Source organism: Pseudomyrmex gracilis, unplaced genomic scaffold, assembly GCF_002006095.1.
Source record: "Pseudomyrmex gracilis isolate BER0280 unplaced genomic scaffold, ASM200609v1 scaffold_234, whole genome shotgun sequence".
NCBI classification, from domain to species: Eukaryota; Metazoa; Arthropoda; class Insecta; order Hymenoptera; family Formicidae; genus Pseudomyrmex; species Pseudomyrmex gracilis.
In genome coordinates this window covers 60,055-72,480 of record NW_018020818.1, presented here as the reverse complement: position 1 = coordinate 72,480, position 12,426 = coordinate 60,055, and the positions used below count along the sequence as shown (strand labels likewise).

Below are 12,426 nucleotides of genomic sequence, written 5' to 3'. Positions count from 1 at the left end.
TTTTTTTTAATACTTGGTGACCACAAAGAACATGACTTTCTGAGTGTCACTATGCAATAAACTGAAAATCCCATATGTGACACTTATGTAATTATTCGTAGGGAGTGACGATATTATATACAGAAAAACTATATTCACATTATTATTCGTGTATTTTGTTCCGCAACAAAATTTCATTCTATAATTTATTAAAAAATTTACGAAGGAAGTGATCATACAAGTCGTTGATATACACGAGTGTGTTTGCAGTTTATGACTACATGAAAATGTATAAAGTTTTTACATATTCACATCGTAATAACTCATGGATTGAACGTTTCGTAGCAATGAAATTTATATTATTCGTCTTCGATCTCCTAATTGTGTATGCATATAATATCGATACAAAGTATCCGATAATCTATCCGGACAGTGCATTAAACGCGGATCAGTATGTCGACACGCAATTCAATCGCAGTTATTTCGGCTATTCAGTCCTGCTCCATCATGATCCTCAAAAAAACGCTTCATGGTAATCACCATTCAGTCAATAAAAATTAAACAATTAACGACTTAAGGCTCGTTGAAATTGATAACAAGAAGTATATAAGGTTTTACGAGCCATTCGCAGGTTCGACTCCTGGCCGAGGAGTTTTTTTCGCAATATTTTAAAAATTAGTTAGGGGAGTATCCGGGGTCTTTCATATGTGAGATGCAAATCCAGCATCCCGTATGAATTTAAGAATTGAGATTTCAATTAAAAAAACACTCACTTGTAAAAATTTAGTCAAGTTGAATTCGTTACATGTGTATATACAGGGTGTCCCAGAATTGCCGTACAATCTCTCGTAGGCAGGTAGAAGGAATAAAACTGAGTCGACAAGTCCTGAACCATTTTTTTCTATTATTTATAATAAAGGAGTAAATTATTGAGTAAATCAGGCCAATCAGCGCCGACCTTTAGCCAGGCGCACGTCAGTGAAGTCTGCGCGGAGTGCTCACACACACACCAGGCGCGTGGCTCACTGACGTGCGCCTGGCTAAAGATCGGCGCTGATTGGCCTGATTTACTCAATAATTTACTCCTTTATTATAAATAATAGAAAAAAATGGTTCAGGACTTTTCGACTCAGTTTTATTCCTTCTACCTGCCTACGAGAGATTGTACGGCAATTCTGGGACACCCTGTATATATACACATATACACGCACAGTTTCCGCTCAAACATCCTGCGAATGGCTCGTAAGGCTTTATATATTTCTTGTTAAAAAATATATTTTGTGGGAAAGCGTATTATCACAGCATATGCACATTGCTGGTTATATTATAAGATATATATCTTGTAGGTATTATATAAAATTGTTCTTAATTGTGAATGCGTTCCTTTTTAACAGGTTGTTTGTAGGAGCACCTCGAGGAAATTATACAAAACCATCGCGCAATAAATTATTGAAAAAAAGCGAACCAGGAGTAGCTTATCGATGTAACTTACCAGGTTCATGTGTCGAAATAGAATCGACTGTACTTGAGGATGAAAAAGTTTACATACGTCAGATTGGCATGCGCGCGTATTTAACGAACGATCATTCTTGGTTTGGTGGCGCAATGTCTATAGAAAGATATAGCGGTTTTTTAACGGTGCGTGACAAAAAGCTTGGCGTGAAATTGGAAATTATATGTAATTGATCGTAACTTTATTTTTTTTTTTACATTATAGATATGCGCACCGCGAACAATTATGAGTATATTCCCTGATAAGAAGGAATTAAAATATGTGAATACCATGCAAGGCATGTGTTACAGCAATCAGATGTTGTCAAATACAATGACAGCAGAAATATTTGAAATTAATCAGTTTGGTATTTATTCATTTATTTATTTTGTTGCTTTATTTTACGATTTATTATCAAAATGTGTCATCTAGTAATTATATCATTTATATGATTAATTTATATGTTCACTCCTTTTTGTTTTACGGTTTTACATTTGTATTATAATAACAGTGTGTATAAATATGTAAAAAAAAATAGTAAAAACTAACCCGTTTAAAATATGAATGTTAAATATTAAAGTAATAACATAAGAGATTTTATTTAACATCAAATGTGCATTTTAGATTACAGCAGATATACGTGGTTTGATCCAATTCAAGGTTTCTCCGTTATGTTTGCATCGACACAGGTATGTGTGTATTTATACCCCTAATAGGCACATTTGTGAGAAATATTGCACAAAAATGGCATCATGAATGGCGACGATTTTGGCAACGATTGCACTAAGATGATTCGCCATAACGCAACAGTTTTGTCGAAATAAAATTTTGTAAATAATATTTGTCAAAAATTGCGAAAAAGTCGTTATGCATTTTCACAGTATATACCTCCAATAGGCGAATTGTGAAAATATTGCACAAATATGACGTCATGAGTGACGACGATTTCTTGCATTTCTTCACATGCAATCATATTTCTACATATGTGAAACATCACATAGCTGAGTTTCTTTTCTCAATTATTGGACAATTTCTTTGTGAAATTAATTTTGAAAATATACCGCTAAGATGATTTGCCATATCGTTATTCTTTAACCGAAATAGTATTTAGAAAGTAAGTTTGCAAACAACTACAAATATTTTAGAAAAGATCAATGTTTTTGCATTTATTTTCTAAAATATGTCTGTATAATTGCAAATAACAATTTTAGTGCAAGATTTCGTCACATAATTTTTCAAATGGTTTCCTATCAGGGTGCCATTTAAATTTTCTTATATCATAAAAGATTTCAATATATTTTCTTATATTATAAAATCAAGATTGGGTAGTGTCTAGTTAAAAAGATAAAAGTTAAGTTAAAAAGTTAAAAAGTTAAATAATTTTAACTTTATCTAGTTACATTTTTAGACTCTTATCTTTTAACTTTATTTAGTTATATTTTATCGGTAACTAGTAACTTTTTATTTCAACTCTCTTGAATCTACTATAGCCATAAGATTTTTTATTTGTTTGCATACAAAACGGAACATATTTCTCGTCGTATGATCATAATTAATTTTACATGTTTGTAGGCCGAAAAATTCGACCAATCACAAAGCTCAGAATGATTCGTTTTATATGCGAATAAATTCGTACGTGTTCGAGAATTGAGCCAAACTAAACGCTGGTCGTAAAGTCCAACGCAATATAATTTATAATAAAATATATATAAAGTATATTTCTAAATAAAGTGTACATTTTTTTTTTCATGATATGTAAGATTAAAACACTGTAAATGTTTGTAATTATTTGTAAGACTAAAACACTAAAATCATGAAAAAAAATTTAACTTTTAACTTGTTAATTATTTTTTTTTATTAACTTAACTTTTAATCAATTAATTTCATTATGGATTAACTTATATCTTGACTAAATAAAATTTTTAAGACCTTTAACTGTAACTTAACTTAAATAAAAAAAAAAATTTAACTTACCCAACCTTGTATAAAATATATTATTATCTTATAAGCTATTATAAAAGATTATAGACTTAATTCTTACAGGAAGAAGAAACAATAAGCCGTGTTGTAGGAAATCCAAACGACGAAGTTGTCGGCAGTATCAATGTTGGACGTTTTTCAAGAGCCGGTAAATTTGACGAAAGTTCTCGAAAAATGCTAAATTTAACGGTACATGACGATACGTCACAATATGGTACGTGCAAAACTCTATATTAGATAAATATCGTAACGCTAAAACAAAAAATGAATATCTAGAAACGGATTGTTGTAACAAATTAAGGTGTAGTACACTTATTATAGGCTACATGATAACTGCAGGATATTATTTTGATCAAAAACGATTTCTCTATGCCTGTTCGGATCCAGGATGGAATTACGTAGGACAGGTATAAAATATTTCCCTTTGCCATATTTAAAAGTAGGATATAACAATTGTGATATTACCTGTTTTTATCACAGGTTGTTGTAATTGACACGAATAAAGAGAGCGCATATACAAACGCTCATTTGTTTGGCAGTGACATTGGTGAGTTTTTTGGAGCAGGTTTGGCTAGCGGTGATTTAAACAACGACGGCTTAGACGATCTTATAGTGGGATCTCCGCTTTGGGGAAATGACAACGGCAAAGTTTATATATATTTAGGTCAGCCGGAGGTAATGTTACAAACACGTACATCTGTGATATTTATAAATTATCGCAAAAACATATTAATAAAATATTTGTTTAGGAAGAATTTGAAGCGGTTGTAATTTTAGAAGGCGCCGCGGAAGATGCACAGTTTGGCTACACCGTGGCAAGCGGCGATCTAGATAAAGATGGATTTAGTGGTAATTAATATTAATTGCTGTTAGCGAAGAGACGGGAGAGAGAGAGAGAGAGAACATCTAGATATATATACAAGTTCGCAATACTAACGTGTACAATTCTAGATATTATAGTGGGCGCACCCTGGGAAGGGTCTGGAGTAATTTATATTTACTACGGTGATGCAAGTTTAAAAAACAAAGTACGACCTGCCGTATCGCAAAGAATCGAAATGGAATCGTCTGGTTTGTTTCCAACGAAAGAAATAAATATACGAACGTTTGGATTTTCCATATCCGAACCGATTGATATTGACGACAATGGGTTAGTTAGGACTGCTGCGCTACGCTATATAATTCACGGGAAAAAACTGGATTAGATCTAACTTAAAATTAACGAGATAAAAAAAAAAAAAATGGAAAAATAGATCTAATTAGATCCAAATTAAATCTAAATAGATATAGAGTAGATCTAAATAAATATAAAGTAGATCTAAATAAATATAAACAGATCTATTCAATTTACACCCCTTTATATATTATTAAATCTACTTTAGATCTACTATAATTAAAACTACTCAGATTTACTCGAGAATTCAGAAAATATTGGCCGTATGGAGCAAACACAGTTATTAGTGTGTGTGAAGTAAATTACTTTATTAATTAAAAACAAAACGTTTTCGACCTCGGTTTAGGTCCTTATCAATGTTTTTTAGTGACAATAAGTTGAGNTNNANNTNNANCTCAACTTATTGTCACTAAAAAACATTGATAAGGACCTAAACCGAGGTCGAAAACGTTTTGTTTTTAATTAATAAAGTAATTTACTTCACACACACTAATAACACTGTGTTTGCTCCATACGGCCAATATTTTCTGAATTCTCGAATATTTTTTGGAGCATTTCTATTCACTTTTTATTTTTTACTCAGATTTAGTTGGATTTGAGCAGATCTGAACAGATCTGAGGTGATCTATTATATAATAGATCTGAGTAGATCAAGAGTAGATCTAATAATAAATAAAAGTGTAAATTTTTCCATAGATTTACTTATATCTATTTAGATTTATTTTATATTTATTTAGATCTAATTTATTTATTTAGATCTAACTTTACATCTATTTAGATTTAATTTGGATCTAATTAGATCTATTTTTCCATTTTTTTGATCTCGTTAGATTTAAATTAGATCTAATCCATTTTTTCTCGGGTTCTTACATTTGTGTGAATAATATTGACAAAATAATTTATCTTGTTAACAAGAATATATTTTTTGATTGTATTCATAGATACGCCGACATTGCCGTAGGCGCGTATAAATCGGGACATGTGATCATACTTCGAAGTAAACCAGTTGCACAAACAAATTTGACCATTATCACTACTCCAAGCATATTGAAGAGAAATGATAGCAACTTTTTGATTACGGCGTGTGTTAAATATCACGGTTACGACACGGCAAATATGCACCGTAAGCTAATTAATAAATTTAGTATATGTGTAACTCACTAAAACGTGATACGTAATATTTCAAAATTTTTCTATTTAATTTGCAGCTTTCAAAATCTCTCTTATCGTGGACAAGAAATACAAACGTACCAAAGAGACTTCATTGGAAATGGTCTCGGCAAATCCTCCTCTTGATATGTGTATAAATGTCACTGTTACACTTTCGGTACATGTATAATATAATATACTTACATTTGATATTTTATTAATAATATCATACTATTTATAAATGTATAGGTATTACACTCCAAGGAGAACAAAAAGTTACGAAAACGTCAGAATGATGTTAAAACCACCAGGGTCAAAATAACAGTAAAAAATGACGAGATTTTGACATTATTATCCCAGATAGCCAACTGGGTGCAAGTTGTTGGCAACTTGCCACAAATATTGCTCATATATGTTTTCAGCAATGTAACAAAAGGGTGTATCCTCTTTTCGGTATGTTCTTGCCAGCAACAGTTTACAAGATATAATAACAGCAAGTTCCCAACAACTCATCGGCAATAAACTTATATTATTTTTCTCAACTTATAAATAAAAATTATTGCTCATATATTGCTCACATATTGCTGACTCATATGTCCTAAACATTGGTTACAACAATTGATTGATAATAAAACTCAGCATATTGATACTGAATTGACAAAAATATTTTCGTTGCATTAAATAAAAACACCACAACAGCAATTGGCGAACAACTTAATCTATACAATAATTTGCTTTACATTGATTTTTCACATTTGGCTATCTGGGTATTTTGTCACTAGACAACATCAGGGTTGTTTTAAAGCGTGCGATCATACTGCGCTTACACCATTTTCCTTATAGTGAAACAGCCGTAAGAGGTGCTTTATAATCCTTAATAGGGGCACATTTGTGAAAATATTGCACAAAAATGGCATCATGAATGGCGACGATTTTGGCAATGATTGCACTGAGATGATTCACCATAACGCAACAGTTTTGTCGAAATAAAATGTTGTAAATAATATTTGTCAACAATTGCGAAAAAGTCGTTATGCATTTTCACAGTATATACCTCCAATAGGCGAATTGTGAAAATATTGTACAAATATGACATCATGACGACGATTTCTTGCATTTCTTCATACGCAATCATATTTCTACATATTTGAAACATCACATAGCTGAATTTCTTTTCTCAATTATTGGACAATTTCTTTGTGAAATTAATTTTGCAAATGTACCGCTAAGATGATTCGCCATATCGTTATTCTTTAGCCGAAATAGTATTTGGAAAGTAATTTTGCAAACAACTACAAATATTTCAGAAAAGATCAATGTTTTTACATCTATTTCCTAAAATATGTCTGTATAATTGCAAATTACAATTTTAGTGCAAGATTTCGTCACATAATTTTGTAAATGGTTTCCTATCAGGGATAGTCGTAATTATTAACTTGTGCCGGAAAACCGGTAAACTTCAACTATAGGATTTTAATGATTTTTTGCACAAAAGGTCTCACGCACGGTTTTTAATCTGAGAGTCGGACTATGCTGAAAGACTGTAAGGACGCAAAAGAAGATGAATGAGATGATGGGATACAAAAAAGCGCATTTTTAAAGAAGTTATTGCACAAAGATCATTACGACATCATTTTGACTTTACTAATCTGACTGCTTGAAATAATGATCTTTTGAGATAAAAATGACGTCATTTTGACTTTTTCGTGACTTCTTGTTCTCCTTGAAACAAAGTAATTATATGATTATTTGATATTTCTATACATTTTACACACAATAATATCATATTGTGTATACATATTGCAGACGAATATTCAAGATTTCATTGAACCAATTAATATTTACGCATCACACAAATTTACGCATGACGTTTTGTCTTCTGCTGAATTCTGCAAAACATGTCCTGTTGAAAGTAAAGATAATAAATCAAGCAGTGTACAAAATGTGCTACCCTTCGACATCGGTTGCGGTGAGGATAGAATTTGCAATTGTAATATAACTGCAACAATGAAATTTTTGGGAGTCAGGCAAGTAATATTATCAAAAATAATAATATACGTTTTGTTTATACGTGAACTCGAGAAAAAATGGATCTAATTAGATCTAACTTAAATTTAACGAGATAAAAAAAAATGGAAAAATAGATCTAATTAGATCCAAATTAAATCTAAACAGATATAAAGTAAATCTAAATAAATATAAGTAGATCCATGGAAATTTAAACTTTTATTTATTATTAGATCTACTCTTGATCTACTCAGATCTATTATATATTAGATCACCTCAGATCTGTTCAGATCTGCTCAAATCTAACTAAATCTGTGTAGTTTTAATCAGGGACTTATTACCGGTATGATTTCAATACCGGTATTATACTAGAGATTGTATACCGTTACCGTTATAGTACCGAAACCGATACGTACCGAAAACCGTAATAAAATACCGGTATTATTTCGGTATTCCTACTAATGGTATTCTTAAAAATTAGATAAGTTAATTAAAGCAATCTTTGTTGCATAATTAATCTTCCTACCGCTTATAGACCGACAAAATATAAAGACGCTTTTTTTTATAAACCAATTGAAGCAGCTGTTTATTCATGCTTTCTTTTATTACGTAGCATGACTAATGTAAAGTGAAATTTTTAACAAATTTGGATATTGATAAATATGTCTATGTGTATTTTGTTACTGTTCTTAATTATATTAATTATTGTTACTGTTCTTAATTATATAAAAAAATAATAATAATTTAAATAATATTAAGTTTCTGGGCGCAGTTTTTTATAAACATTATATTATTAAAAAGTGTTATCAACATAATGACAACACTTATAGTTTTAAGATATTACTTTTTAAAAATCACGAAAAAATTATCGGTAAATATAGGTAAATATGGGTAAATATACCGGTATTATCGTATACCGGTATGACGTCATACCGGTATTTCTGCATTTCGGTTTGCATAAGGGTTTTCATAGTATTACCCAAAAATATCGGTAAAATACCGGTATTTTGCATACCGGTATAAGTCCCTGGTTTTAATTATAGTTAGATCTGAGTAGATCTAAATTAGATTTAATAATATATAAAGATGCAAATTCAATAGATCCGCTTATATTTATTTAGATCTACTTTATAATTTATTTAGATCTACTCTATATCTATTTAGATTTAATTTGGATCTAATTAGATCTATTTTTCCATTTTTTTTTATCTCGTTAAATTTAAGTTAGATCTAATCCATTTTTTCCCGGGAAGCTAACACACGAACGCACTAATATGATCTATTTAAATGTATATAGAGAAAATAATTCATGGGCAATTGGTTCCAATGATATTATTTTGGAGACAGTCTTAGAAAATCATGACGAGCTGGCGTATCTGACAACAATCGCGTTTACCTTTCCGAACGGAATCATATTGCATAGTATCTTACCGTCTTGTGAGGAAGATCGGAATGGGAATATTTTAATAGTTGTTTGCGAAGTCAGCAATCCACTTAAAACGAACGAGCAGGTTTATTTGTTCCAACAGTTTTTACAAACAAAATATAAAAAGCTTTCTTTTAACATTAATTTTTTACAGAAAATTGTGAAACTGGATCTGGATATGAGATATATAACCGACGGTTCGCTTCACGGAACAGTTTTGAACTTTTCTGCGGAAATAAAAACGCGTAGTGTTAATCACGGTATGCATAAAATTCAGCTTTCGCTCGCCTTAATAAGTGAAGCGTCCTCGTCATTAAATGGGTAAGTGTGTGTACTTTGAAAAGATTATGAAAATAAGCACCTCGATAACATTTATGAAATTATGTGACAAAATCTTGCAAACTAAAATTGTTAAATTTGCAATTATACAAATATATTTTAGGAAATAGATGTAAAAAACCATTGATCTCTTTTGTAAAATATTTGCAGTTGTTTGCAAAACTAATTTTCGAATACTATTTCGGCAAAAGAATAACTATATGGAGAATCATCTTAGTGCAATCAGCAGTATATTTGCAAAATTAATTTCAAAAAGAAATTGTCTTATAATTGAGAAAAAAATTTTCAGCTATGTGATGTTTAAAACGTGTAGAGAAATATATAATTGCATATGAAGAAATCAAATTAATTCATGTATATACTTACGGAAATGCATAACGACTCTTTTCTATAAATTTTTGACAAGTATTATTTACAAAATTTTATTTCGACAAAACTGTTGCGTTGTGGCGAATCATCTTAGTGCAATCATTGCAAAATCGTCGTCATTCATTATGCCAGTTTTGTGCAATATTTTCACAATTTACCTGTTGGGGTATCTACCCAGATAGCCAACTGAGTGCAAGTTGTTGGCAACTTGCCACAAATATTGCTCATATGTTTTCAGCAATGTAACAAAAGGGTGTATTCTCTTTTCGGTATGTTCTTGCCAGCAACAATTTACAAGATATAATAACAGCAAGTTCCCAACAACTCATTGGCAATAAACTTCTATTATTTTTCTCAACTCATGAATAAAAATTATTGCTCATATATTGCTCACATATTGCTGACTCACATGTCATAAACATTGGCTACAACAATTGATAATAAAACTCAGCATACACGGAAAAAAAAATAGTTTCTACCACAGCTAAGTACGGTTTGCTGAACTAAATTTGCTGCTGTAGCTATAAAATTTCCTGTTACATAGAAACAGTTTGCTGATATTCCTAAATATTTCGACATAATAGCAAAATATGTAGATCTTGCTAAAAAGCTTAGGTGTCCATAATTCTACCAAAATTAGGTGTGGTTCCTAAATTTTAGTAGAATTATGGACACCTAAGCTTTTTAGCAAAATCTACATATTTTGCTATTATGTCGAAATATTTAGGAATATCAGCAAACTGTTTCTATGTAACAGGAAATTTTATAGCTACAGCAGCAAATTTAGTTCAGCAAACCGTACTTAGCTGTGGTAGAAACTATTTTTTTTTCCGTTTATTGATACTGAATTCCCGGGAAAAAATGCATTAAATCTAAATAGATCTAATTTAAATCTAACAAGATAAAAAAAATGGAAAAAGAGATCTAATTACATCTAAGTAGATATAAAGTTGATCTAAACAAATATAAATAGATCTATGTAAATTTACACTTTATTTATCTGTATATCTATTTTAGATCTATAGATTTACTCAGATTTATTTTATTAGATCTAAGCAGATCTAAACAGAACTAAGCAGATCTGAATAGATCTAATATAGTAGATCTGAGTAGATCTAAAGTAGATCTAATGATAAATAAAGTGTAAATGTACATAGATTTACTTATATCTATTTAGATCTACTTTATATCTATTTAGATCTTATTTGGATCTAATTAGATCTAGTTTTCCATTTTTTTTATCTTGTTAGATTTAAATTAGATCTATTTAGATTTAATCCATTTTTTCCCGGGTTGACAAAAACATTTTTGTTGCGTTAAATAAAAACAACACAACAGCAATTGGCGAGCAACTTAATCCATACAATGATTTGCTTTATATTGAGTTTTCACATTTGGCTAACTGGGTATAATATCAACCTTCATCACGTTGAGATACATATTGTTTTTTATTATTTTAGGAAAGCGATAGAAAAAAGTTATTATTTACCTGAATCAGACGACGATCAATTGAATATAACATTCCAACATCATTATCATTTATTGAAACTCGGTGCGACGTCCATAGAAGAAGCAGAACTCAGTATCGATGTGCCAACGTCCGTGAACGATTCTGACTCCTTTGTAGATTTATATCAACCGCGTGTAAGTTTTTTAACAATCCGTAGTACAACTCCAAAATGATTATAACAAATAATCGTGTTTTATTTTCAATTATATTTTGCAACTATTGTTTATCGAATGTTCGCGAAATATTTAAATTTTTTTTTATTAGATATATATCTCCGGAAAGTATTATGATTGCTTGTCGAGTGGTATTGATTTAGTTAACGATGGACAACAAAATGACGTTTGGAAGAGTACAGCGTCAAATGATATATATAACTTGAATAACGATACATCTCACAGTCTGTCAAAAAGGGATATAACGGATAAAGCTGTTATAGCAGCTCACTTTATGCAAAAGTTATATTATGCGAAATTAACGTCAAACGATCAAAGCGGTAACAATCTAACATCTTGGGAAAGAGATACCGTGTATTTGAATTGTTCGACAATCGGCGTGAATTGTGCGACGGTTTGTTGCAACCTGAGAGCTTTAAAGACGCAAAAGGATGTTGGCAAACTGGTTATGAAATTAATTCTCAATGTTACAAAACTCAAAGGTATTAAAAAAGTACAAGTAAAAAGTTTTTTCTTTATCACGTTGTTATTTTTAATTTTACCTTTACTTTAATTGTTTCAAGATAATTTTGGATTGAGGAAAGAAAGAAAAGTCATAAGATTTAGCACAAATGCTCACGTCCAAATCATGAAACCAGCAAATAGGATTTCTTTTGCGGATGATAAGTAAATATTTTAAAATTATTAAAAATTTGTCTTTCTCCTCTTCCCAGATAATATGAAAATACAATAAGAAATATATAAGGCCTTACGAGCCATTCGCAGGATGTTTGTGCGGAAACTGTGCGTGTACATATACAGGGTGATTCAGAACAACCCGTTATCCTT

The 12,426-nt window shown here is 30.7% G+C and overlaps 1 protein-coding gene across 4 annotated transcripts in view; it reads left to right on the top strand.

Annotated features, from left to right (window-relative positions):
• The first annotated feature begins 54 nt into the window (after positions 1-54).
• LOC109859010 (integrin alpha-PS3-like) overlaps positions 55-12,426 on the top strand; it is a 16,490-nt gene continuing 4,118 nt past the window's right edge. For 2 of the 4 annotated variants that reach the window (XR_002250662.1, XM_020436828.1), the window contains exons 1-17: positions 55-511; positions 1,374-1,617; positions 1,697-1,838; positions 2,096-2,160; positions 3,515-3,665; positions 3,773-3,858; positions 3,932-4,126; positions 4,201-4,300; positions 4,403-4,601; positions 5,567-5,748; positions 5,834-5,952; positions 7,581-7,801; positions 9,079-9,292; positions 9,362-9,528; positions 11,376-11,559; positions 11,690-12,080; positions 12,162-12,264. Coding sequence is in view for 3 of the 4 variants with exons in the window: in XM_020436828.1 (XP_020292417.1) it covers positions 261-511; positions 1,374-1,617; positions 1,697-1,838; positions 2,096-2,160; positions 3,515-3,665; positions 3,773-3,858; positions 3,932-4,126; positions 4,201-4,300; positions 4,403-4,601; positions 5,567-5,748; positions 5,834-5,952; positions 7,581-7,801; positions 9,079-9,292; positions 9,362-9,528; positions 11,376-11,559; positions 11,690-12,080; positions 12,162-12,264 (3,014 nt within the window). In the remaining variant the exon portion in view is untranslated. Of the gene's footprint in view, positions 512-1,373; positions 1,618-1,696; positions 1,839-2,095; positions 2,161-3,514; positions 3,666-3,772; positions 3,859-3,931; positions 4,127-4,200; positions 4,301-4,402; positions 4,602-5,566; positions 5,749-5,833; positions 5,953-7,580; positions 7,802-9,078; positions 9,293-9,361; positions 9,529-11,375; positions 11,560-11,689; positions 12,081-12,161; positions 12,265-12,426 lie in introns of those variants that run through there. The other 2 variants (XM_020436829.1, XM_020436831.1) reach the window with 2 other exon arrangements.